At 43.4% G+C, this 27,053-nt stretch overlaps 2 protein-coding genes across 4 annotated transcripts in view; both read right to left on the bottom strand.

Moving 5' to 3' along the window:
* Positions 1-13,048: 13,048 nt before the first annotated feature.
* On the bottom strand, positions 13,049-22,066 carry ZNF622 (zinc finger protein 622). Of its 2 annotated transcripts, none has more exons than XM_030041716.2 (8): positions 22,003-22,066; positions 21,302-21,348; positions 19,599-20,207; positions 17,482-17,736; positions 16,609-16,771; positions 15,072-15,184; positions 14,042-14,185; positions 13,049-13,428 (listed from the first exon to the last, which is right to left on the bottom strand). In XM_030041716.2, the coding sequence occupies exons 3-8, from the start codon at positions 20,203-20,205 to the stop codon at positions 13,301-13,303; spliced, it is 1,410 nt and encodes a 469-aa protein (XP_029897576.1). In that variant the 5' UTR covers positions 20,206-20,207; positions 21,302-21,348; positions 22,003-22,066; the 3' UTR covers positions 13,049-13,300. The 2 variants fall into 2 exon arrangements, with proteins under 2 accessions (XP_029897576.1, XP_029897577.1); XM_030041717.2 differs by lacking the exon at positions 22,003-22,066 and adding an exon at positions 21,557-21,667.
* Positions 22,067-22,382: 316 nt separating this feature from the next.
* The window catches only part of RETREG1 (reticulophagy regulator 1), a 70,818-nt gene continuing 66,147 nt past the window's right edge, over positions 22,383-27,053 (bottom strand). For both annotated transcript variants that reach the window (XM_030041718.1, XM_030041719.1), the window contains one exon: positions 22,383-26,667. In XM_030041718.1, coding sequence (XP_029897578.1) covers positions 26,156-26,667 — 512 coding nt within the window. In that variant the 3' untranslated portion in view covers positions 22,383-26,155. The remainder of the gene's footprint in view (positions 26,668-27,053) is intronic.

A 27,053-nucleotide genomic window follows, 5' to 3' on the forward strand; every position in this document is an offset into this window, starting at 1 on the left:
CATCATCCAGATCACTTATGAAGATATTTAACAGCGTTGGGCCCGCTATCAAACCCTGGGGGACCCCACTTGTGACAGGTTGCCAGTTTGAAAAGGAGCTATTTTCCACCACCCTCTGGGTGCAGCCCATCAGCCAGGTCCCCACCCACCACATGGACCACTTGTCTAGACCGTAACGCACCAGTTTCTCAAGGAAGAAGCTGTGGGAAACCATATCGAAAGCCTTGGAGAAACCCAGGTAGACAACGTTCACCGCTAGCCCCACATCAACTGAGCAGGTTACCTGGGTAAGCTGCAAGTTCAGTGCTGCAGGGATGTATTTTAAAGAATATAAAGTTCAAGAGGACAGATTAGTCCATTGAGACAAGAGCATGGAGTTCTTCCCTTTAAAAAGGAAAACAATATCAAACCCTGAAGTTTGGACTCATTATTCAAGCTGCAGTACCAATGCACTTTAAAGTAGACTGTAGTGAGAAAATTAATATCTTTGGGGCAGCAGGGAGATAGAGGCTGTTAAAAGCTCTTGCTCCCTTCTTTGCAGAGAAACTTAAAAATATAATCCACAGGCATCCTAGAGGTCCCTACTAGAGGAAGATGAGGGTTGGAGTTGTCTCCTTTTGCTGTAGGGGAGGATTTGGTATTCCAGACAGTGGGGACTGAGATAAGACTCATGAGTGCTATGAAAACCTTCTTCTGTGACACTGGGGCCTTCTCTGTTCTTCATGGCTTTTTTCAGTGCCATGTAAAAGGAAAGAAGTTAATCCAACTGTGCAGGAAAATATTTTAAAAGGTTCTTGCAAATTTTCTGCCATATTTCCCTTTTGTCCTAATTAAAAAAAAAAAAAAAAAGAAAAGAAAAGAAAAAGGATTTGGAGAGTGGAGAAGGTGGTACGGAGCTGCTATTGCCATCGCATACCTAGAACCAACCGCCACAAAGACAGGGAGCTGCACCAGGTGCATCACTGGTCTGTGCAATGTCGACTTTTATTAGTCTCTACAGTAACGTGAGAAAGATGAAAGCAATCTCTTGTAGTCTCTCTTCTGAAAGGATTGAACCTCTTCCAGTGCTGCAGTTATGTATTTTAAAGAATATAAAGTTCAAGAGGACAGATTAGTCCATTAAGACAAGAGCATGGAGTTCTTCCCATTAAAAAGGAAAACGATCAAAACCTGAAGTTTGGACTCATCATTCAAGCTGCAGTACCAATGCACTTTAAAGTAGACTGTAGTAAGAAAATTAATATTCCTCTCCCTTGCCTTGGCACTCCTCCAACTGCATATTAAGCCTGTGGGCTTGTAAAGAACAGACTTTCCACATAAATATACATCACATGTAATTCAGTACGTGAGGCTGATTCTTCTGATTAACATATTAATTTTAGCCCCGTTGATCAATGATCACGTCTCTTGCCATTCCGCATTATCTGTCACTCTCCCAGGGATGTTTGCTTGCCAAAAGCAGCCATCAGTAAGCAAAATGCTGCTAAACCGCTGCAAAATGTCCTGGGCTTTTGTTCTTGACTTCAGCCCGGATCTCAGGAGAGGAGAGTTTTCAGTGGGGTCGAGGGGATTTCCTGTAGATCCTAAGGATAACCAGGCCCTAGGCTGGATGGAGCCATTCCTCCAGTACTTCTTGGTTTTCCCTTCCCAAAAGAGTCCCCGTACCATCTCACACCTCTACAAATGATGCAGAGGAAAAATTAAGGTAGTGGACAAAGCTCTGCTGCTGAGTGTGGAGCCTGCTTATCTGTCCAGATAAGGGCAGGTGCTGTCAAGGATCGCAAGTACAGTACGTGGGAAATGGCACTGGCAAAAGGGAACACCTAGGCACTCCGCGCACAACTGTGATAAGGTATTTAGCACAATTCCCATTCCCAAATAATTCATGCTGATCAGCTGGATCAGCGTCACTCTTGATGTTCTGCATGCTGCTCTTCCTCCATTCAGTCATTAACTGCTTTAAACTTGTTTAACCATGCTAATAACATGCAAAAAAGGTTTTGATTTACAGGGCTATCTTCTCGATACGAACATTTTAAAGTTCATTATCACTTACAGAACGTGGCTCCAAGCGAAAGAAAAACTTCAGCTCATGAATATGGTTAATAAAGCTCTGTAAGCTGATGAGCTGGGCTTCTGCATTTAGGACCCAAATAAAAAGCAAGCCTAGGTGGATCAGCACATGCTATATTACTGAGCTATCTAGATCTCATACAGTGACACTATTGACTCCTATTTAATCATACAAGATGGCAGTACTGAAAGGAGATAAAAAGGAAAAAAGGGCATTTGTGAGCAGGCAACAAATCTAAAAGCTGTCGCAGTTCAGCTGGGAGGCTGGGGAAGGCGTGCTGGACAGAGAGGCTATCATTTCCTTTAAGATTACACAGGGTTTATGACTACTGGATTTGGACCATCAGGTCCAGTTTGTTATTTCTCCGACCTTGCACGCAGCTCTGCTTGGAATGCAAAGGCTACCCCTTGTTTCCTCTTGGCCGAAAATCCTCGGGGCTTGACGCTCAGCGAGAGCCGAGTCGTGGTTGTGGACAGGCTGTCGGAGCGGAATTGGAGCGGGGCAGGAGGAGACGGTACGCGCGAAAGGAGGAGGAGAGCGGGGGGAGTGCGGCCGCACGGCTGCGGGGGTCCCGCAGAGCGGGAGCGGGTGCCGGAGGCAGCACGAGGCGCCTAAAGCACGTTCCTCCGGCTCCGAGCAGGAAACCTCAACGCTTCCCACCCATACGGCGCCTGAGCTAACATTAGAAGCAGTCGGCTTACGCGAAGTACCGTCTTGGGGAGACGTAACAAGGCTGCTCCTAGCAAATGTGAAAATCTTCATCCACTTGCCCCCGCGTGCCATCTGCCTGGTTCATCACCCGCGCAAAGGCAAGCTGGAAGCAGTTCCAGGGCGGACAGCCTGGTGAAAGCAGAGAGAGCAGAGGGAAGACTCTGTCCTCAAGAGTCCTGCCGGCATCATTTGCCAGAGCGGCATCACGACTGGTGTCCGTGTTTTCTGAAACATCCGTCTGGATACTACTTACTGAAGATCGGTTTTCTGTGACGGCGGCAAATAGTTTGGTCTGTCAGTCGAGCGCTCCTGCGTCCGGAGTAATATCGACCTGTCAGCTGAAATGGGCAGTGTGACTGGGCTGAAGCCCTGGCCGTGTCCCTCTGCTAGGCAGAAATGCAATCACCTTGGATGAATAAAGGTGAGGTGGTCTTTACCACAGGGCACAGACTTGTTTTTTTTTCCAGCTGTGGGTCTTTCCTTGCATGTTTTGCCCCATTCCCTCTTTTTACCTGCTTACCTCGGGGCTCTCGGGGAAAATTTTCCCCTATCGAAACGTTCGCTCACGACTCAGTGCTGTTCTCAAGCACAGGTTCAGGAAAGTCCGATCTTTTACTTTCTGCTCTCGGCACAAAGAACCGAGACCCAAGAGATCCAGCACTAGGCAGCAGCAGCCTCCACCGGATTCTCCCACCGCGTGGGCATCGCACGTGCCTGGGTGGGAAGCAGAGGTGGGATTTCCCATGCAAGCCCCTTAGCTCCACAGAGTGCATCAGGTTTTCCCCAGGGCTGCAGGAGAGAGTATTTTCCCTCTCACGCAGACACTCTGCAGCGTAACGGGCTGCGATGGAAGCTGCATTTCAGTGAAAGCTGTCAAGGTACACCACAGAAGCTCTTACGCTCCCGATAAGCTGGACCGAGCTGCTTCCCATCACCCGGCTGCGGTTCACTTTGTGGTGGTTGACTTCTGGAGACAACTGATCCCTGCGACAGAAAGGTTTTTGCTTTTTCGTAGCTGTACTACAGCTGCATCACAAAAAATAATAGTCTGCCCTGTCCTCTCGTTGCTATTGCGGGCTATATTGGACTTCAAGGCAATTTGTGTGTTTGCTATTGGATGTGGACAGAAGTTGGCATTTTCGGTGAGGCTGCCGTGCTATCTATAAAGTTTTACAACTCTGGTTAAAACTGTAACAAATTCTTGGGTATGAGAAAGCAAATTCTGTCTCCAAGTGAGGCACTGAACTCAACTATAGAAAAAGCAACCACTTTTGAAGCCATTCTGAATGTACTGGGTCCTTGCAAAGATGAGTATCTTCTGTAACTGAATGGATAGGAGATGTTTTTGGAAGTAAGCTTAGAGATTGCTGCCCGAGGGACTGATCTGATGACTGAATCAGCAGGGTGTCTCTTTATTTTAGTCTCCAAATACAGGACTTATGCAGACAACAGACAGCAGGAAGAGGAAAGCAATCAAGTGATGTAGCACGTCGCATGTTAACCAAAGGTACTGAGCAACTAAAATCCTTATTATTATTATATTTGTACATAATACAAATGATGTTATGCCAGCCTCAAAGATTAGCTGGAGTCAGAGCCCTTCCAAAAAGCTAAGTTTTTGGAGAGAACATCCCCGGTTTTTTGTGGCCCTCCAAGCTGTAGAAGAGACCTTGGTCCCTACTGCAAGGTTTATTTTTCCTTCTGTCTGGATACATTTACCTCTTTCTTGCTGTAACCTTGATCTGTAGCTGTACTCCAGCTGGGGCACGTCAGATAGGAAGATGAACAGATGTGCAAGAATGCTGAGGCTTTTTGCAATATCATCACCCTGGCCAAGGAGGAAGACAGTCTTTTGAAACTTGCTGGATACTCGTTCATAAATCGATGCTGTTGTATTAATGAAGGAATTTCAGTTTAGTCTTTAATGGCTCCATAAAATAGTTAGTTGTAGCACAGTACAGAGAAAAAACCAAAAGCCCGGTGTACATGATGACTAAGAAATAAGAGAAGCAAAGAAGTTAAAAAGGAACTAATTCAAATAAATTACATCTACTTGAGAACCAGTCACCAATTCCATAGCTGGAAAATGATGAAGTGGCTACAGTTCATATTTTTCTGAAACATTTGGTTAGTTTATAGGAATAGCTCACCTGCTTCTTCAATGGACTTTTAGAACATTAAGCAACTACTCTGTAAATATTATCCTCTAAAGATCCACTGGGACTCTTTTCTTGCAGGCTGCAAACCTTTACACATTCAGTATGCAGGAGTCTTGGACTGCACAAAATCTCCTCCCCATATCATACTACTTTTTTCTTTTCCTCCAAACCCCTTTAAGCGGTGCTGCAGATTTCATTTTTCGCTCTGATAACCTTGAGAGGTGCTGTTAGGCAACTAATGAATTAAACCAGGGAAGAGAAAGATGTGTGTATTCCTGAGCATATTCTCAAGAGATTCCCTTTGAGATAGTAGCCAAGAGGAATGAACGCCTTGGTCGTGCAGACCTCAGAGGCATCCCAGATGTAACTGGTACACAATAAAACCCTGAGAAGCAAAGATTTATTAAAGGTGCAAGGTCTTAGCAAGAATGGAACACCAATGAGGGAGGAAAGCCCACAAATTGCTCTCATAATGTTGCTTTTAAACAAAAACACAGAGCGGGGTCTGATCAAGTGTATCAAGGCAACCATTGCCTTTTAATCTTCTTAAGGTATTTTTTTGCGTGAAGGTTTGAAAGACTTATGGGAAAACTGTTCATAAGAGCTACCGACCGTGTGGGCAGGTGGGGCACAGTTAAGCTGGATGCTCCTGACACGCGATTTAATGCATTTGTATGACCTTCAGTCCTAGGCATGGTGATTTTCTTGCACTTGCCACTGGACATCAAACAACCTAGCCAGTCAAAACGGGATTATTTGCTCACAATCAATGAGCCAGTAAAATATTATACAGAATAACAGAGGATTTATTTATTCTCTCTGCTTGAATGATTTGCTGTTAATAGCTGCAGCTGCCGCAGATAGGCATATAAATGGGCTTGGAAGTTCAAGAGCCTGCCTGCTGGAATGCCTCGCTTAAGCGAGCACATGAGAATGGGAGCTGTGATCCGCTCCTGCTGACACAAACTGCAGGAAGAAAAACATGTAAAAAGTTATTTTGCTATTAGATTTCCTTTGGTTGTGTGCTAGAGTTATCAAGGGGCTTCTTTTACTTTACTCGGAGTTCAATCTCCTAACAGGGCTGGTATCAAGGAACAAAGCACAGATTTGGGGCTACTCTGCTGAGCTCTGGGAGCTACTAGCCGGTTTGAGATGCCCTAGAAACAAGGTGATGGGAGCAGCAGCAAAACAAGTGCACAGTGCAAGGGTATCTAACCACCGGTGAGAACAGGTGGATTTCCGAACTATTTAATACTTGGTGATCTCCTAAGTCCGGGTGATCTTGCTGTTGAGATGTGATAAATGTCCGAGGTGGGCTAACTGCAGTTTCTGGCACTAATTTCCTGAATACACAACCCGGAGTAATTTAGGTATGCCTGTACAGCTTTGGCTGTAATCCCGCCCAAAGTACCTCAGCTATTCTTAATGGCTGTACTGGGATTGCTTATTGGAGCTATGCCACAGTACAGAAAAAAATGGATGATTCATGGGGCCAAAAGACCAAGTCATTTAAAATAAAACTTCAAAGACATCTGGCTGATTTCTATATTTAACTGCCTAGTAACAAAGAATTTGAACAGCCGGCCTATTAATTAAGTAGTAGGTACCCTCCTGCAAGCACTTAAACATTCAAATAGCTCTGGTCAGTTCTGTGAAAAGCACCTGCTCTCAGAAGAGGACTCTGCTTCAGCTTACAGCTGCAGATTGGTGCCTAGACCCTGGGGCAAGGTGAGATGTTGCATGAGATCACATTGATTAGGTCTTGGTACCTCCTCGCTAGAGAATTGTGTGGCCACAGCTGAGCCACCTAATCCTCTCTTTGTGCTCTGTAAATGGCTACGGAACTAAGCCATGATTCTACTGCTCCTCTCCTCTCCTAGAAAATGCTGTTTTTCTGTCAGGAACTGTTGCAGAATGACAGTGACTTAGGCGTTGGAAGAGTCAAGGACAAACCTAGGTGTAACGTGCTCTTTCTCACGCGGCTGCGGCAGGCACAGCTGAGCTAAGCAGACAAGTAAGCAAACAAAAATAGACTGTACAATGAACTACGGGGCTTCTACTGACACCGGTTGGCCGATCTGTAAAGCACTCGAGGATGACGGACAGACCTCTGCACCTTACAGGTCACTTTTCCCTTCTCTGTAGGACAATGAACTTTGTACGAGCAGGAAAGCCGATGCAGCTGGCAAGTGTCCTATACTAAAGATGAAGAAAGACGATGCCATTTACCAGGCACTTGGATGTGGGATCAACTTACCATACATCATTTGAACAAAAATAACAGTCCAGGTTTATCCTTGGTCCATGGCCAGTTTAAGGTAATTTCAGTTGGTATTGCTTAACACTTAGTGGGAAAAAAACCCTTGAAACAATTCGTCATCTGCTGTATTGTAAAAGCATGCACTTCATCAGTATAGTTTAGTTAAAATATGGCGACTTGAATGGCAGGATTTATAGAAATACCATGATTGCAAGGAATTAGGTAAGGTAGGTATGACTGCACCTATGAAAGATGTCGGAAAATATCTGGATTTTGGAACATTTCAGTGAATATTTTATCAAGATTTCCTGTGCATATAGCATAAGCAAACACACACTTGCCCTACCTGTTAAGGCATTAGTGGTGGTTAGTGTAGCAGAATTGTGCGAGACCAAAGACGGATCTTGCCCAGGAAAGCCAGATGGCTTTAAGCGTGGAAAGCTACCCAAGCCAGAAAAAAAGAAGCCAACGTATCTATAGATGACTGTATAAACCTTGCCAAATCATTAACAGGCATTGGCAGGGATAGGAAATGTGAAATTGTTTTTGTGTGGTGGGATTTGGTTGAGGTAGAGCGATGTAAGGCAAACTGGCCTTGAGGTTTACAAGCATGCCCTCTTTTCTAGCTTAAAAGAACCACAAATAACAGAGGAAACCGAGGCAAAGACACCACACTCGGGACTCAGCTGGTATTTGGGGCTGCACCCGTGTCTGCTGCAGAGGCCGAAATCCCCCCTGGAGCACTGCAGCCGATGTGCCACAGAATGTACGCTCAGGAAGACTCCTTTTTCCTTCCCAGCTTCCTGGAAAATGTCCCTGGAGTGGAGTGCTAGCCTCTCCCACAGCACTACTCTTACACATCTGAGGTGCTTGGTTTTTACCCATTTGTTGTAGAAATGCAACTTCTGTTGGTCTGGTGACAATTTACTGAGCCACTTAGTTTTGTAAACTTCTAGCTGGATCTTCAAGGTATGGTTTAATTATTAAATTAAAAAAAGTTCTTGTTGAGCTGGCAGAATAAAGAAAGAAGTGTTCCAAGGAGAAATGTATCTTGCTATGAATTTCATTTTGTAAAACATTACGTTATTCTTTGTGGCCTCTAGAGCTCCTAAGAAATATAAAGATTTTCTTTTTTTCCCCTCTTTAACCAACAGCATTTGCTGCTGCTAATTCTGTTATTCAGGTTATTGATTGACAGTAATTCCTACCCAGACCTGTTTCCTGAAGATCCTTCAAGAAAGGAATGTTAAGGTATGAGGTCACCTGATGATGTAATTATGCACTTCTTCCAAGTCCTGGTATATGTTCACTTTTGTTTATTAACACAAAATGCTAGCATTTATTACTCTGCTTTTAGTCTGGTACCGTAGACATGTGCAGAAATCCTTAACAAAGCTGGCTACAGGTCTCCTGTTACTGCTTCTGTTGCTCCTGAAGTGCCCGGCTGCTGCATCTTACGCAGGGTAGTTTGGGACATAGTGAGAGAGACAACAGAAATTTCCTCTGGGTCACATTCCTGACAAGAGATGGTTTGGCTTGCTCTGACACACAAAGTGCCATCAGTTGGTCATCTTAACTACCCAGGCTCTGCCGACTGCAGAGGATTGAGGATTTGATGACAGTCTGGTGACTGTCATTCTCCAGCTGCAGTGTGGTAGTCAGCTGGACTAAAGCAATTAACCACTAAGATTCAAAGCTTTTAAGATGTATTTTGAATTTTCAGTCAGATGTTCCATAAAGCTTAGCTTTAACCTCTCATCTATTACAGGCCATAATAGTATAAACCCATTTGGGTCTCTCAAATGCAGTTTTGCACCAGCAGCTTTATGCAGATAGTGTGGAGGAAGATGACCAAACCCATAGCAGATGAAGCCCATTAGCACAGGATGCCTCAGTTTTAATAGATCAAAAATAACTCTTAAAAGTCATAGCAAAGAATCTCACTCAGATGCCCCTCAAGCATCAGATGTTAGCTGGGCAACGGTCCAACTCCTTTACAGTTCAGGCCCTCTACCTTATGGAAACTGATTAGGGATCAATAATGCACTCTTTAAGGGAGCACTCACTTTAAATAGATCTCATTTTATATAGTGCTCACTTTAAATAGATCTGGTCTAGTGGAAGGTGTCCCTGCCCATGGCAGGGGGGTTGGAACTAGATTATCTTTAAGGTCCCTTCCAACACAAACCATTCCATGATCTATGATGATTTACTTGTTGACTTGCAGCTTCAGCGCAATAAGCTGTTAGGATATTTTACATATCTGACTCTCCTGTTTCCCTGCCACTCTACAACCCATGTTTCTCTCTCTTTCCTAGCCCTTCCCTTCCAGATAATGGGTACAGGTTTTTCCGTCTAGTACCACTTGGGCTGCTTTTAGATAACTTAAGCGTACAAAACAGAAGAACTACTTCCAAAAGGAGACAGCAGATGCACTCTATCAGCTTTGCCAATTCTTTTATTCTGCTGACTCATTCTGCAATGCCTGACGCAGCATTGGGACCACTTCAACTCTCAGCTATTACTGGTTGGACAGGCAGGCAGAACCCCAACCTTGTCCAAAACGGGATACCTTTTCTATGCTTCTTCCCAGCCTTTCCTACTATGCATGGACCAGCTTGAGAAGGGATCATATCCTGTGGGAACAGCACACCCACTGAATTACAATCATACCAGGAAATTCTTGCCCCAGAGTACCCACTATATCCAGAGACTGTTTCAAATCACTTGGTTACCTCTAGACTTGACTTTCTTCTCATTCTGATCGTAAGAGCCAGAAAATGCAAGGTCAGAGCAGGGCAGCACGAGTGCAAGGCTAGGTCATAGCTGGAAACATAGCTCCTTGATGGGACCCATCATCATTTGGAATTCCTTCAGAAAATAAAAACCTGGCCTCAGCTACCCTTCGTACAACCTTTAGGATTTAGGCTAGGGAGGTAAAAGACTAAACTGTAACAGTGAAGCGTGTTTAATAAAAATACTCTCAGATGCTTTGACACAGCTGGAGTTACCTACAAGCTGTGCAGACTGTAGCACTGTTGCTGAATACTGTAGACAATCTACATACTTCTTCTAGTTACCCTTTGCTAGCAACGCTCTCCCTGGACCTGCATAAAGATATTAATAGCAGTTAATCTCACAGAAGTCTAGCGATCATCTTAACTCATGTTAGCGGCGAGCTTTACCTTCTCACCCTACCAGTATTCTGCATGAATGTACTCTTACTAGACTTTATTTTCATAGTAAACACAATTCTGGGAGAAGCTTTCCTATGCCCTCTGCTGGTTTTCAAAGGCACCCATTTTCAGCTTAGAGTGAAAATTCTTCCTTTAAAATACCAGTAGGTTTCCACACCTCTCCTCCATTTCCTTCTGACTGCAGTATGACATACAGGACAGAATCATAGGTGCGTACTATACAAACTGCCTCCTTCAGCTTCTCTGTGACTTGCCAAATGACTACCAGTTTTCATTTTTGCTTACTTGCATTTCTTTCTGAACTAGACTGTTCAGGAAAATCAGGCAATCCCCATCTTTTCATAAGCAGCAAGCTGCTTTTAGCAAGTCTGCACAGAGAACAGGAGTTTCCTTTGGTTGCCCTTTCATATCAAGGAGAGCAGCAAACTCCATGCACCTTCAGCCTGAACCAAAGTCAAGACCCAAAGTCCTTTGTCACTGGATCAATTATCTCCTTGTATATCTCCTTCACTGCCAAGACTTCTTTAACACCTACCTCTAGAACTTTGGCAACTCTACTAGGTTATGCCCAAGACTCTTCCAGGGTAATTGTCCTGTCCTTAGTGTAAGTTTTGGATATTCCACAAGTGTTTTCCAAAAGCTCCAGACTGAACACCGCCCTGATGCTCACTGCTGACCTATACTGGTATTCAAAGCCAGTTCAGCAGGCTTCAAGTTAAGATTAAGGTTAGGAAGTCTAACCCTTCTATTTCTACATTTTTGTAGCATTTCATTTTGCTCTATGTGGAAATACAATCTAACTTGTCCATAAGCGTAAGACCCTTTAATAGTAATCTCTAACTTCAAAGAAAAAGATACGAGCAGTTCCCGAGGGCCAGATGCTGAGGTTTGACACATATAAGTAGGATATACCCTCAGTGCTAGAAACACATACCATAATTGCAAGTTGAGCCAGGTTATGAGTGTAATGAAGGATATGATGTCTTAAGATTCACATAGCCTGAGTCACATAGCTGAGACTAGATTCCTTACTTCTAACTTTGACAGTAAAGCCCAAAAACACAGAGCAAACCCTCTAGAATAAATTCAAGTGTGAGCTAGATGCAGCTATGGATACACAATGGCAGTAACTCTGCCTTGCCAGGAAAAAGGAGGTACTCATTTATCAACCCAACTTTAAGATTTTCAATGTGAACACAGCCTTTCTTTAAATTTCTCTCTGCTTCAGTTTTCCCTTCACTCGAATCTGTACCTTTTTTAATGTTAGTCACTTGACTTAGGAAATGCTGTGTCAAATCTATAGTCTGCATTACTGATCAAGTTCTGTCTTTTCAGTAAAAGCTGGAACAGCAAAAAACTTCCAAGGCAGCAGAACTTACTAAAAAACAGAAAAAAAACCCCAAAAAGCAAAACACCACAGACAAATCCACAAAACAAAAATAGCTGGCATGCACCTCCATTGTGAAATGATCAGTTTCCTAAGAGTCCCATAAATACACCACTCTTTCAGAAGCACTGGTATGCCAACAGTACTACTCTTTCTGAACTTACTTCTTAGGAGACTTTAGTGGATTATTTTAAGAGGTCAAAATACAGTGTTAATTGACAAATTCTCCCCCTAGCATTCCCAGTGATATTATGCGCATACCATTCATAGGAGAGGAAGAAAACTTCTATTAAAATCATGCCAATGAAAGCCACTACTAGGGAATCCAGAGTAATCCTAAAACACAGAAGTGCAACTTGACTTCAACCAGTGGCAGCTGCCTTCACAATGAACGGACAGGCAAACAAATCGCCATTTTCCTGCGGCATACACTTACAGTGTCCAGCACACTACAGCTCAGGCCTTCACGAGCTAGCCTACACCTCTGTGTGTGTAACTGCTCACCTCCTTACACGAAGGTCGGAAGAACTGGTCAGGTCACAGAAGCTTTTAACATCTACAACACCAGGACCAACACTAGCTCTGCTGCCTCAGCGCTTCAGCAAGCAGGTTTTCTCTACGCCTGCCTGTAACAGTTTGCCTGCTTAAGTGGAGAGCGTGCCTCCGTTCTAGCCAATATGTGTCGTGGGTCACTTTCCTTCAGTAAGATCATACAAAACACCCGTACTCAATGGGAACAACAAAAGCTGCCATCGGTAGTAACTTCAGAGTTTTAATCAGGAAATCTTTAACAGGTCATCAGAAATTTTGATTGACATTCATCTAAATGTTATGGTAATTTTAAGCAGTTTTTAGGTAATGAAAATTCATTAAATTCAACATAAAACAACTGCGCTGTAAATTATTAATCCAGCCCTGAGCTGGAGCATTAAGCTGGTACAGTCAACTTCTGAGGACAATGTTAATCCTGGAGTTATGTTTTCCATCAGTGCATTTCTTCAAACAATTATCCCTTAACCTTCCCAGAATCTCTGCTCTCAAATTTTCACGTCAACAGTCCCAGCCAGAAGTCCAAAACACGCAGCTATCATATCTCTGGCACCACAAGCGAAAACCTTCAATACACTCCATCTCAGGCTCTTAGATCTAGGATCTTCTCTTGGGCTCAAACATTTTGCAGAATTGGAAACCGAAGATACTCAGACAAATGACAATGTCAACTGCCCCACCGAAATGGATTTCACAAAGATGGACAGCAAGACTATGCATGCATCTTTATTCATAGCCATGACTACTTTGCCATATACTCCGTTTAATCATTTTAAGTTAGGCCAACCATCATTTCACTGGAAGAGACAAGCTCCCTGCTCTTCTTCTCATAGACAGGGTGGCACACAAGCATACACATCCCAGTTTGATAGGTACCAAGTCCATTTTAATAACAGAATCCTTGACCCAGAAACCATTAAATCCCCCTTCCCCAAACCAGTTGCATGCAGCTCTCCTGGGAACTCAGAATCTGACTTGCACCCGGAAATGCATCTGCTTTGTAGCATTGTTACTCATTCCTGTCTTGAGCATCCACTTTGACTTCATCCTCTGCAGGTACTGCATATCGCGCTGCTGAGCAAAGACTGTCCCTTCAGGGAGAGAGGAGGAAGAGAAAGAGGGATAAATGTCTGTAAACTTACTTACTACTTATAGGCAAACCAGCTAATCTGTCTATTTACATCAGCAGTTAGCTATACATTTTCCTTTCCATACTGGCACACTTCTTTTCACTTTTCTCTTGGGAAGGCGAGTTCTCTGTGTGAATACCCATGACTGTGACTAAGGGAAAAGGTTGTTTTGCATTCCAACGTGCAGTTCTTTTATTTCACAAGTGGATACAGATCACATCACTGCTCCCCAACCGGGAAAGTATTCTGTCAAAGAATGGTTTATGTTACATTATTAAATAGCAAGAGTAGTGGTTTTGACAGGCAGAAACCCAAAAAATCTTAGGAAGTCACCAAATATCACAAACACGCATGCTAATGAACTGAAGGGTTTGCACAGAAGCCGCAACGGACTTTTAGACACAAACAACTTCTGATAACGTATTCTGCTTGGGTGTCAGGAATGAAAGGGAACTGAGTGGAAAAAACTACTGCATAAAACCCCAGAAATTTGAGAAAAACTCGACCTGTTTAATTGTAGAGTGATGACATCCTAGAACCTCCTCCTCTGCAAAATCCTTACATTGCCACTTACCTGTTTGATTTGTCCAGCCCAAAGCTCTGTACTGCTGCAACACTCGTCCCACTGCTTTCTTATTTTTCACAACAGCCACTGTTCTTGACGGACCAAACCGTTGCTTGTAGTATCTCATTAAAGAACGATGACCCACTCTTGCACCTGTTCAGAGGAGGGGACATCTTATTATGCATAATAAAGCAGCTTCTGAAATGCAGTATTCAAGCATATTGTGAAAACTGTGGAAAACCCCTAAGCTGAGACATGCTTTTAAAAGGCCCAGAATGTTAAAAACTCTAGGACTGTTAGGAACTCCATGTAATTACTGTAAGAGCTGCTGTACTGTACTCTGCCTTGAAGAAAAGAACCAAAGAGTGCTGTTGTTCAAAAAGGCCTTAGCTCAGATAACAAACAGGCAGTTATCAGAAAAGATTTTAATTAGGGAATGAGCAGAGAGGCAATGCTGTTTCAAGTAACCAGGGAAGTAACTTGCTGACATTCAGGAAATCTTCTGTAACTGCACAGTTGGCAGTGCTTTTCAGAATGAAAGGGCTGAGGTCCCCTCATACAAAAAACACCAAAACAACAACAAAAAAATGCAAGCAAGAGCACCAAATGCTATACAGGCAAGAGTAAGGTTGCTTAAATAAATTAATTTTAATGAACTTGTTTACTGAATTAGTTGCCAGCTGCCTCTCTGCAAAAAACCTACAGTAGATAACCTAAGTTATAGCCTCTCCAAGTTGCACTGAAACAAGATACGGAAACTCTTGGAGTATACCATGAGAGTCGCATGTTAATGAAGAGGTAAAGCGGGCAAGGGAATGCCCTGCCCCAGTCCACATACACATTAATGCTGAAAAAGTTGAACTACTTGGTAGCAAAAATAATGGAAGGTGAGGACAAAACCCCAAAGACACTCAGATGCAAAATTACTTTCTCCCTTGCCAAAGGAAAAACACTTACAATAATGACCTATGCTGCAGGTAACAGCTGCAGCTACGAGAAATGCAGAGAAAGTACGTCGTTACACAAATCCTATGCCTACCTGAAGGAAGGATCAGCTCCATGGTGTCATCATCGTAATCTAACTCTCTCTCTGCTGGGCGCTCTCCAGGCACCTCCGCATCTTCCCCATCCTTGTGATCAGGGTAACTACTCCTGTGGAAGAGAAGCAGTACATGGTTTATACGCGGTGAGCAGCCACAGCTATCCAGACCCAACGCACAGAAGAACTGCCATGCACAGCTACAGCAAGCCACAAATCGTCACATTTCACCTACCTTGGTTTGAGAGTTCTTCCCAGTAGCACCTGCCCTGAACAGAGGCTGAAGACAAGGACCACCCTTCCTCCACCCAGATCTATAACTCAGCACGGTTCTGCTGCCGCACACTTACCAGAGACTTACAGTGAAAAGCCACCACTGTGCAGCCCACCAGCTCTGCACAACTACTGAACGAGCGCTCCGAGAAGCAACACTAAATCCACCTGTCGCCATAACAGGAGGTATTTCTGACCAAAATATACACAGCTTAGGGTAAGTTACAGAAAGTTCAACAAGAGGCCTCTAAATCACAGCAGTTCCGTTTAACTCCAGCTACCTCAAAAAAAAAAAAAAAAAAAAAAAAAAATTTCTCAGTAGGTATTAAGCCCACAATCTGCCTAGAAGGTAATGGAAGAGACAGTAACACCCTTTTATGGTCTTTGCTGGTACACCGAAATCTAAACGCAGTAACACCAAATATACAAAACAGAATTCAAAATATATTTTCATGTGGGACCAGTGTTAGTGGTCACAGGAGAGGAGAACCAATCGTGTTGTTATGCTTACCGAGAAAAGTGGTGAACCACCTTGTCCTGGTTTTGGCTGGGATAGAGTTAATTTTTTTTCTAGTAGCTCACACAGTGATGTGTCTTGGATTTAGGATGAGAAGAATGTTGATAACACACTGATGTTTTCAGTTGTTGCTAAGTAGTGTTTATCCTAAGTCAAGGGTTTTTCAGCTTCTCGTGCCCAGCCAGCGAGAAGGCTGGAGGGGCACAAGGAGTTGGGAGGGGACACAGCCAGGACAGCTGACCCGAACTGGCCAAAGGGGTATTCCATACCATGGGACAGCATGCCCAGTATATAAACTGGGGGGAGTTGGCTGGGGAGGGGGGGGCGCAGATCGCTGCTCGGGAACTAACTGGGCATCGGTTGGCAAGTGGTAAGCAACTGCATTGTGCATCACTTGTTTTGTATATTCCAATTCTTTTATTATTATTATTACTGTCATGTTATTAATGTTATTATTATCATAATTAGTTTCTTCCTTTCTGTTCCATTAAACTGATATGATCTCAACCCACAAGTTCTACCTTTTTTTTTTTTTTTTTCCACTTCTCTACCCCATCCCACTGGGTGGGGGGAAGTGAGTGAGCGGCTGCGTGGTGCTTAGTTGCGCACAACAACACAGCTACACAAAATAAACATCAGAACCAAACAGGACTAAATTTTAAGAATGAATAATAGTTTCTGATGTAATATACAACTGTCCTTTTGTCTGTCCCCACCTGTGCTCCACTCAAAGAAAAGCATTCTCACCTAAAATCATAGAAGTCTGCAAATTCCAGGGCAGCATCTCCATCTGTGAAGAGTTTGCAGTGACTTTTATCATTCATGTGAGCCTGTACAGCTTCTGTAGAGTAGAAGGATTTTCCTTTTTCATTGCACCAGATGCAGATTTTCCCAACACCAACCTTCTCTCCTGCAGAAAACATTGATGCTTCTATTGGTCTGAACAGAGCCTCACTAGTCAATAATTAACATTTCTGTGATGTAGGCTTCCCAGCTTGCAGGCAGAGAGACCAAGAAGAGCCTTGAGCCCTTCATTTCCAGAAAAGCCCTGCTGTTCATATGCCTTGACCCTATGGCTCCATCAGAGACAAGTCTGTGCATTTAAAGATTTCTTATGACAAGGTATGGATCATTATGTATTCTCAGTAACAAATTTCATACTTCCAGTTTTCTATCTGATACTCCGAAATTATTTTATTCTCATCATTACTTGTAGACTTCAAGGAAGATACGCTTTTTCTAGCATTTAGCAATCTCACAAGTACTGTAAACCGATAAGGCAAATACTTGCGACTCATTAGTAGGATAACACAGTTCATATGCACACTTTAGCAACAGAGTTTTGGCCTAAATTTTGTGTTAGCTGAACAACTTTCTCAACATTAGAAAACTACACGAGACCTACAGGGTACATGGCCACGTTTGCTCAATGGGGTTTTCGCTCACTCTCCCCAGAAAGCCTGTGGTGCTGTTCATGATCAAAATACCAAACTAGACAGCGCTCAAATTTTACACAAAAAACCCCAAACCCAAACCATTATAAGTCATCTCCAAGTGAAAATAAGCAATAACAGTATATAATTATCTTGATCAAAAATCAGAGAACATTTACATGCATACCCAGGTACTTGATTAGTCCTCTGAGATCCACGAGGTACTCTATGTCTGGAATGAAGAAACTGTGAACTTTTGTCATATGGGCCACATTTTTCGTGAGAGATCTTGAATGGTGGGGACAGAACAAGCAGTCCGTGACTGGTATGGCCCCAACAGCGGAAGTGCTTTCAGCTTCCGCCTGCTCCTCCTCCTCTTCTCCCACACTTTCCATCTCTTCTTCAGAGCCGATGTCTTCATCAGAATCCATATCTTCCCAGTCTTTTAAAGGAAGTTTAAAAAATATTTATTTATATGATTACTTGTCCCAAGCAAAACAAGTCCCAAGTAAGTTAGAAAAAGTTATAATGGAAAATGCTGCATTTTCTATTCTTACAGCTAAGTGCCACACAGTCACTTCCAGGTGCAACTACCATTGCCAGTAGAACGCGTTTCTTTGTAAGACATACAGCAAAACTGAAGTCTGCCCATAAAAAAGTTGGCAGACCCAGTATTTTTACCCCCCTCCATTTTCTCAACTATTAACACTTTATTGCTGTTTTAAAGCCTTAAATGTGATTCACTACAGCACAAGAACACAAGCATGGCTCATTAAAAACAATACAACTCTGTCAGAATCATGAAAATACTCATTTCCAGCAGTGACTCAGCAGTGAGGGAAAACACACTCCTGTTCACGCTTACATCTTTAACAACAGAGAAGAACAAAGCCAGCTGTCACAGACGCACTAGGTTATGTTATACGTTAGTATATGCCAACATATACTAACAATTTTACACATTTGCAAGATTACTGCAGAGCTCATTAATGGACAGATGAACCAGCAATCTGACTATACCGCTAGAGGGGTCTAGAAATCTTTTTTAAGGAGTTCAGATCTGGGGCAGTGAGCATTTCCCAGTACTCTGTTCCTACTGGTCCCCTTCCAACTGCCATGCACACAGAGTGTTTGAGAACAGGGAACAGTGCTCCTCAGTGTTGTAGGCTGCTAGTTAGAGATCTTCGCTATAGGATATAGTTTAATCATTTTAAAAGCCTGACACTGAATTAACAGGACTCGTAGGAAACATTCGTGGACAAACACTGAAAGGGAAAATTAACATTCAGAAACCTACTGAGGTTTTAGCATTACAATTTGACTAACACATTAATACAAAACAGGTGCAAGTTGGCTCCTTCTTGAGATGTTAAGATGCATGTTCAGAGGTATAAGTTTCTTCTCCTGTAGAACAGATTCCCTGCATTGCAACTGAAATATCACCAGCATAAAACTGCTGTAACAGATGTAATAACACAACACAATGGTTTCAGTAATGAACCTGGCATAGGATGGTCCCACTTCATTCATACCTGTCCCCTTGCTGCAGTTTAATCACCCCACCCAACTGCTCCAATAGATGCATTTGGAGCTGCGCTGTAATCTACAGCACGGAAAATAAATAAAAATAACCCTTTCTTGGGAATTCCGAAGCTCTAATCTTTTCAGTTGTCCACTTTCCAGGCTGACCTTCAACAAAGAGCTGTATCCACACAAGTGGTGAGGGTGAAGCACCAGGAACAGGCAGTTGGGGTGGCAACTCTTAAAGCAATTTTAATACAGATGCCAACGTGTTGAGAAGCTATGCCACACAGTGTCAGGCTAAGGAGCAAACTTTCTCCTCTGGTCTTGATGGGCAGAGAAAAACAAAACCAACGCCACACCCACCTCCCTTCAACAGATTAGTAAAGCCATTGATGGGACAACAGCAAATCATCGTGATTGGATTTTTGTTCATCTATTTTTCAGAAGTAGTTTTAGGGTAAACTTTTGTTAGACCTCCTTAAAGGAAACTTCCCCTAGAATTTTACATGGGAAAGAGTGCTCAGGTTAGCAACTGTTTATATTCAACCTTCACACACATTAGTATCTTGCGCAGCTGGCAGTTCAAACACTAAAACAGAGTCCTTGACTGCAAGCACAGGCCAACCTTAACTCCTTTGTTAAGCTGAAAATCTAATCAACAGGAAGAGCTTTTGTGATGGAAAATGCTGTACTAGTACAGAAATAGAGAAAGGCTTTTACAAAAAAACAACTACATAGCTTACCCCAACCTATGTCTTGTGAGTATGTTCATTGCCTTACCTTCTTCCATATCCTCTTCTTCCTCTGCCTGTTGTTTGGCCAGCTTCTTTGCTTGCTGTTCAAACCACTGTACCCGTGGAGGTTTTTCCCATCGTTCTCTACTCTGTGATAAGCTGGCGCTTCCCGTAGAAACTGGGGAGCTACTTTCATTACCAGGAGGTAAAGGTGTCTTCTTTGGAGATGAAGATGGCTGAGCTCTGATGGCTTGCTGAATAGCTGCGTTCATTTCATCTTTGTTTACGCTCTCCAGGGCCAGTCCCTTTTCCAGGTTCTTTTCATTTAATATTTTCACCTTCTTGCTGACAGCTTGAACAGCTTTCTTCTCCAACTCCAGGTGCTTCTTGGACTTCAAGTGATTCTCGTAGGCATTGAAGGTGGAGAATCTCTTGCTGCAAACTGTGCAGTAAGTGGCAGTGATTTTGTTCTGCTCCTCTGCTACTGCTCTCTGCGCTAGGACTCTCTCTTGGAAATTCTCAGCAGTCACAGGAGGCATATCAGCAACCTTACGCTTCAGGTTGTATCTGTGCCAGTCAGTTTTGTAATGGGCACGCTGAATGTCAGCATCCTTGAAAGCCACACGGCAAGTGATACAAGTGTAGGTTGCCATTACTAGAAAGCAGGGAAAAAAAATTATAATCATGCTAAAGAAGATAAATAACAGCCATGAAAAACCTCAAACACAACATCCTGACAGCACCCATGTAAGGCAGCATAAGACATACAGTTCTGGTACAGAATTAAATTTATTAAACACTAGCATTAGCAAACATCTGTGTACTAGAAGGAGCAAAAGAAGAAAAAAAAATAAAAGACTTTGATATTGTTATCAGAGATTACTCGTAACACAGCAGCATCTGAGCACTCCAGCTCTGGACCCAGCACTGACTGTGCTTGTCAGGGCTCGGACACAGAGTGAGAGGGTTCCCAGCCCTAGCAACAGTGCTTGGAAAGCTCTGCACTTTTTACTGAAGATCAGAAACTAAAGGTTCTTATCAAGCTTGTGTTCTGCCAACTATAGGCTTTTGAGGAGACTAGCAATTACTCCAAAATAAGGGTAAAAAGGGAAAACCTGCTTTCATGCCTATTTTCCATTTTCCACAGCCTTACCAAATGGAAAAAAAAGTTACCGCATTTAAAAATAAAACCCTCTCTCAGCTATTTTGGAGCAGCACATGCACTGTCAACAACACTTCACCCCACAGAACTGTTAATGTGGAGATGCAGTCAGTCATGCCTAGATCCAGGGCTTGAAGCCACTGCTATCCGGGTCTTCCTCCACTTCCCACCATCCCATCGAGCTGCGTTACTGGGGCTGTCACAGGACAACTGGAGGGCAGTGACCTGTGACTGATGCTGTCCCTTCCAAAGCCACACATGTCCTTCCTTTTCAGTTCTTAATAAAACTTAACTTTTTTTTTTTTAAACAAAGTTGATGGAATCTCTCGAACGCTCCAAAAGCAAAGACCAAAAAACCATGATCTAACCAGAGATCCCTATAGCCACCCCCATCTTTTAAACAATTTAGAAACACTATGGTTTAATCTGGAAAAAAAAAAAACCCCAACAAAAAACATGAGGAGGAGGGGGGTCTGAAAGCAGGTAGAGGAACAGCAGCCCCTCCCAGAAGCTATCAACAGAGAGAAGCAGCAGTGAAAGACGCAAACATGCACAGAGTTGAAAAGTACTTTATCAAATGCTCTTACCTTGGAAGAGCTGGATTCCAAATTTACTGCTTGCGTTATCTGTAATCCTACAGGGACAGAAAACACATTAACAGAAAATAAAGGCCAGGCTATTTTATTTGAAATACTGCAAGCATCCATTCAGTGTAACAGATGCTTTTTGTTTCAGAGGAAAACGTGAGGGATCCCAATTGCTCTCTGAAGCATTTCCCTCCACCTGCAGAGCTCCCTGTCCCTTTCCCAGCCCAAGCAGGTATTTTACTGCCATAAACCAACCGACGCAGAATCACGTTTGCTGTTAATCACAAACTCCTCGCGGAAACCTCAGGAACAGAACAGTTTGAACCGGTTTATTACAGGTGGAGAGTAGCTACACGCTAGATTACCCTGGGGGCGATTGAAAAAAAAACCAAACCCAAAACCAAACCCAGATGAGAGGCAGAGGTATCTAACTGAGAGGATCCAAAACCGTAAACCTTCCTGTCTGACTGCTAAGTGGAGAAAAAGGAAAAACAATTAGAACGCAAGGAGGGGGACCGGCGGAGGCCGCCGCCTGACGTGACTCGGGCAGGGCTGACGGGGACACCCCCAGGCCGCGCAGGCCGCCCGGGGCCGGGCCGGGCCGGGCCGGGCCGGGCCTCACCCTCCTCGCCACCCCCGGCGGAGCCGAGCCGAGCCGAGCCGAGCCGAACCGGGCCGGGCCGCCCTCGCCGGCCACACACCTACGTCCCGCCGCACCGGGAGTCCCTCCGCGCCGCTGCCGGCGGAAGCGCCGGCAGGAAGGAAGGAAGGAAGGAAGGAGAGAAGAGCCGGGCCCTCCCCGCCCGCCGCCGCTCACGCCCCCTGCCGGCGCGGAGGCCCCGCAGCGCTCCCTGCTCCCCCCGCCCCGCCTGAAGCGAAGGGCGGGAAAATGGCGAGCCGCGGGGCTGAGGGCCCAGAGCAAGGTTCAGAGTGGGTGCCAGCCCACGGCGGGCTAATGTCGGGGATAAAACACGGGAGCGGCCGAACCCCACTGACAGGCGCTCGGTTTTGGTGTCGGGGGGGGCGTGGGGTGCGCGTGCGTTTCTCTGTTTTGGGAACAAACACACCATTGGCTGCGATGAAAGGTAAAAACTAACACATATTTATTAAATGGTTTTACAAACAATCAATAGAATAATTCCATGTTTACAAAATAGTAATCAGGCTAGGTAAAGTGCTGCAAAATATTTTAAATAAAGACATTTTTGTAAGTTTCCAGTTTCTGGTTGCCCAGGGAGGCGGTGGTGACAGACTGCCAGGCCGCTCGCGCGCTGAGAACAGACGTGGAGACTGCGGGGAATTTGTTCAGAAAGCTTAGACAGCCTGGGAAAAGTGCAAAACGAACAAAACCCAAGTGAAACGAGGATTTCTTCAGTTCCTATTACTTTGGGTTAAAATTATTTCCCCTCCTCTGCATAGAGTAATTATTTTTTTTCCACGAACAAACTGAAGAATGGTAAGTAGGTGTGTAGGACAGACACATGGAAAAAGCCCCGTGTGCTGAAAACGGGCGCTTTCACAGCAGATTTGACACCCCTAAGGCCACCCATCAGACGGCCATCACTCCGCCCGTCACTCGGATGTACTGACGCAAGGGGCAATTTTCCGAGTACGAAGGACTGCACCGCGTCCCACAGACCCTGTCCTGACACACGCTGTTTTCTTCAGCAGGGACGCGTGAAGAAGCCACTGCAAGGCGAGGGAGGGCGAATGCTTTAACCACGCTACTGCAAAAATACACGGCATCCTCCGTTTACTGCCAGGTAAGAGCACACCAGACAATAACACGGGCAGAAGCGATCCCACGGCAAGATCATACTCTGTGTTACCCCATGGCACTCGCTCACACATCCACGCTCTCTGATCTCGCCCTCCACGCTGTGTTGCCTCTTGACTGGAAATTGCACACAGGCAGGTTTTCCAGGGAACAAAACGCACGTTTCAAAGCTACGTGCTACCTCATACTCGCTTGCCTTTCTTCCTGTCCGTGTACTCAGTTTTGGAAGATGGGAAGGTGACGACAGTGCTCGGTAGGAAAGACGCGGTGGACCATTGTGACAGGAATTTTTAAGGGACTGCTATTTTGTGGCTGCTGCTAGAATACAGCAAAATGAAGGTTTCTCGAGGGATTTCCAACTAAAGGCAGCGTGGATGGGATCTCACAAAGGAGAGAAACATTTTCTTTGTGTTTTGCTGTCAAACTGCTGGCAGTGGAATGTATCGTGTCCAAGCAAAGTGTTTCTTACATGCAGTTGTTTGGGAGGGAAGAGGTAATTTCCTGCAGAAAATTAAGCATCTTTCCACTACCTGAGGAAGAATATTAAATGCTACAGAATTACTTCCTTCCCATTACATAGCATTTAGGGGCTTGAATGTAATTGAGTACCACAAGAACAGAAAAATAAAATTCTAAAGACACTCAGATAAGCCATTATGCCCCTAAACTTTAATGATTTGCTTGCTCAAGTTTTACTTTGTTTTTCTTTTTTTTTGGGGGGGGGGGGGTAAATTGAGACTCGTACTGGAGAAAAATCAATCTATTGTTCTATCTTGAAACCAGAAAATGGATCATTTACAAAAAGTCCAAGAAACTCCTCCAACTGCTTCTCCTTCTTGATCTAATCTATTATTCTAGAAGAGTGCCCCTGTGTTATGTACTTTTATAACCACAAGTATTCTTCATAAAACAACAATAAAGTGCATGCTGTTGTAATGCCACCATTGACAGCCAGCTAGTCCGTCCCATCAATCCGCTCCCGAAAAGCCTGTGAAGGACTGCTCCCTCCCTCCCGCCTCTCCCTGTCCCATAGCCCGTTTCCCCTCCTGGCACCAGTACTCCTGTACAAGGGAGCACACATTTTTTTGGGTGTCCTACAAAGTTTTACTGGCAACTTGGAAGTTGTACTCTTCTAACTGTATAGATTGTCCTAAACATGCAGCAAGGAAGTGAGGCTTTTAACTCGTCTGAGAAATTTAAATGGCCTTTAAACTTACTGATTTCCCAGCAAAAGCTTCTTTTACTTTTTTAAAAAATGGGAAGGACAGGCTGGGGGGAAGCTAAAAAGGAAACTTAGCAACCAACGCTGTGGAAGTGATGTGGCCATGGTTTTTTAATCATTTCCAGAAGCTCGCTTTTAATGTTAAGATGTTGTAATTTCAAAAGCTGCATCTTGTGGGATCTATATCCAGCATCCACTTAGTTCATAATGGATTTGATAATGAAGGCACAGGCTCACTTTTTTACTGGTGAAGGACAGCAAACACGGTCAATATCCATTACTGACACAAAAGCACAAGCAACGATAAAGCTAGTGTCAAAAATTCTCAGCCTCTTTCCTTTCGCTACACTCTTTTTGGCCATCTGCCTATTTTTTCACCTCAAAAGGAAAAAAAAATAAAATGGAGTTAAGTTTAAACACAGGTTTACCTACACATATACGTTAGTGGAAGATTTTTATAATCTGTTGCTGTACTTTCTGAGGGTCCTGGATGACAGTATTCACCTCTTCAAATGCCAGCAAATGGAAAATCACTCGAGGAGTAGTAGCAGCTGACATGGTCCCTCAACTTTGCTAATGGTTTACATCACATTAAAAAAACTAGCTTTACTTCTTCCTATTTCTTTGATTACTATTGCTTGGTATGACAATTCAATTTTGTCGCAGGTCAACAAAAAAGCCCTAGAAAAAGTTAAATAAGTTACCTGCTTAAGATCCCATGCCACTCACTCAGCATGTGTGGAGTTTTAACTGGCAAATAATTTAAACAAGTTATTTTTTGTTTGTTTTAAATTGCAGGCCAAGAAGAAGATTCTGAGTGTCTTCTATAGCAAATGACCTCACCTAATACTTTTAGGTGTCTTAAAATATTCAGCTTGCAACACAACTTTTGTTGCAAGTGATGGCAGCTGTCCTGGGGAAAAAAAAAGCCCAAACCCACAGAATCTTGAATTAAGGAAGTGGCACCTAAAAAAAGCCTTTTCTTTATTTCTTTTTTTTACCTCTAACCTCTATTCCAAACAATAACTACCCTCACCTGCTTCCAGAAAGGTTGTTCGGTTTACATATTAACTCTTAAATATAAAAATGTGTTGGCTGACTTTACGTGGGCAATACTGCCAAGGACCAGACTCTATCAAGGAACACAGCAGGTGGTCAGTCAAATAGCATGCCACTTTACAACTCTACAAGCCTAAAACAGCAAAAAACTTGGAAATGCATCACCATATCCAAAATAATTCAAAGGTTTTAAGTATGAAATCAAGTTCTTTGATAGTGTTGCACACACAGTTAAACTAGAGTTGTGCTGGTTAATGTGTTTCATATATAGTAGATGCACTATATGTAATGCTAACTGCAGGGATTCATACTTTTCGGTATGATTGAAGGAGGTGAGATTTAGTTAATCTCATTGCAATCCTCTGGTAACCTACCCTCGCTGTGTGCATCATTAATTGTATTACATGGTTGGCAACCAAGAGTAAATAAACTGCCGATGTTGAATATTTGGCTCAGGACCCCAAAATACATGGTTGGCAAAAAGATAAAAAACCCTCTCCCCCAACTCTTTTGAACAACTGACCTCCAACACTCATCTGCAACCAAACAGTGGATAGATAATTCATTTCCATGCTATTACATTGAGGTGTAACTACCAGAAACATTAAACTATCAGTATCAGCTGATATTTATCCAGTTAATTCACTCTGCGTAAGGGAAGTTATTACAACACATCTAAAGGGATAGTTAAAGCTTACAGCTCAGAATTTTCCTTTTTTTTTTTTTTTTTTTGCATTTGATTTTTTTTGTGTGTTTTATGTTAATTTCTTCTATGTTACCAGCTGCAATTTCCAGGTTAATGACTTCCAAGCAGATTTGAAAGGAAGCCTGAAGATTTTTTCTTTTCCTGGGATTCTGCTTCTTGGCCTTGTGAAAGTCCCAATTCTTTCTCAATCTGCTCAAGCTCAGACTGGTCAAGCAGTTCAAAATCATCAGCCTCCTCTGTGTCTGTCTCCTCGCTCAAACTGGGCACTGCCTGTGAGGGAGCTTGCTGTGCGGACTGCAACTGGTCTTTGATGGCAGCAGACACGGCAGCTGCGATGACATCCCCAGCAATTCCACTCATTAAATTAAAGGTTTGGTCACTGGTCAAAGGCAAGGAGAGCCCTGCAGTGGATGGTCTCTCTTTACTCTGTCTGGAAGCACGATCCACCTTGAAATATGTTTGTTCTTTTTTTTGTTTTTGCTGGATGGGCATACCGATGCTTGAGTCGTCATCATCATTTGTTCCGGCACCATTTTCTAAGGAAGGAAATTCTGAAAGATCTCTAGCGAAAGCTTCTTCATGATCACTAGGTCGGTCAAAATCTATTACAGGGTTAACAGAAGGAAACAGTGTTAAGCAAACACGAAAGGCTTCCCAAAAAAGCAGCCAAATATAAAAATGCAATTCATAAGTGTTCCTTTGAAGACATTTACTAATCCATAGTCTAGTAGTATTCCTGCAGTCTCAATGCAGAGGAGCTTTGTGTGACATCTAAAATAAAATGGTTTTGAGGTTGTAAATCTAGTATCACAAATCACCTGGTGTCAACCTAACTCAGAAAGTTATTTGAGGAAAATATCTTTTTAAAATGGTATCTAGCTGTATATGAAACAACCCATGCAAATCTTTAGCACAGCTAGTTCTAAATATACCAACCACATAAAGTCCTAAAATTTACAATGTGATAACAGGTCTCTCAACTCTTTTT

Source organism: Aquila chrysaetos, chromosome 18 (genome assembly GCF_900496995.4).
Source record: "Aquila chrysaetos chrysaetos chromosome 18, bAquChr1.4, whole genome shotgun sequence".
Classification (NCBI taxonomy): Eukaryota; Metazoa; Chordata; class Aves; order Accipitriformes; family Accipitridae; genus Aquila; species Aquila chrysaetos.

What these genes read in the sequence shown, in the direction of transcription:
- ZNF622 (XM_030041716.2), bottom strand. Translation starts at nt 20,205, where the DNA reads ATGGCAACCTACACTTGTATCACTTGCCGTGTGGCTTTCAAGGATGCT. An exon ending in GGAGCTGATCCTTCCTTCAG is followed by an intron (nt 14,186 to 15,071) that starts GTAGGCATAGGA and finishes TCCTCTGAACAG; the next exon opens with GTGCAAGAGTGGGTCATCGT. An exon ending in GGGCTGGACAAATCAAACAG is followed by an intron (nt 13,429 to 14,041) that starts GTAAGTGGCAAT and finishes CTCTCCCTGAAG; the next exon opens with GGACAGTCTTTGCTCAGCAG.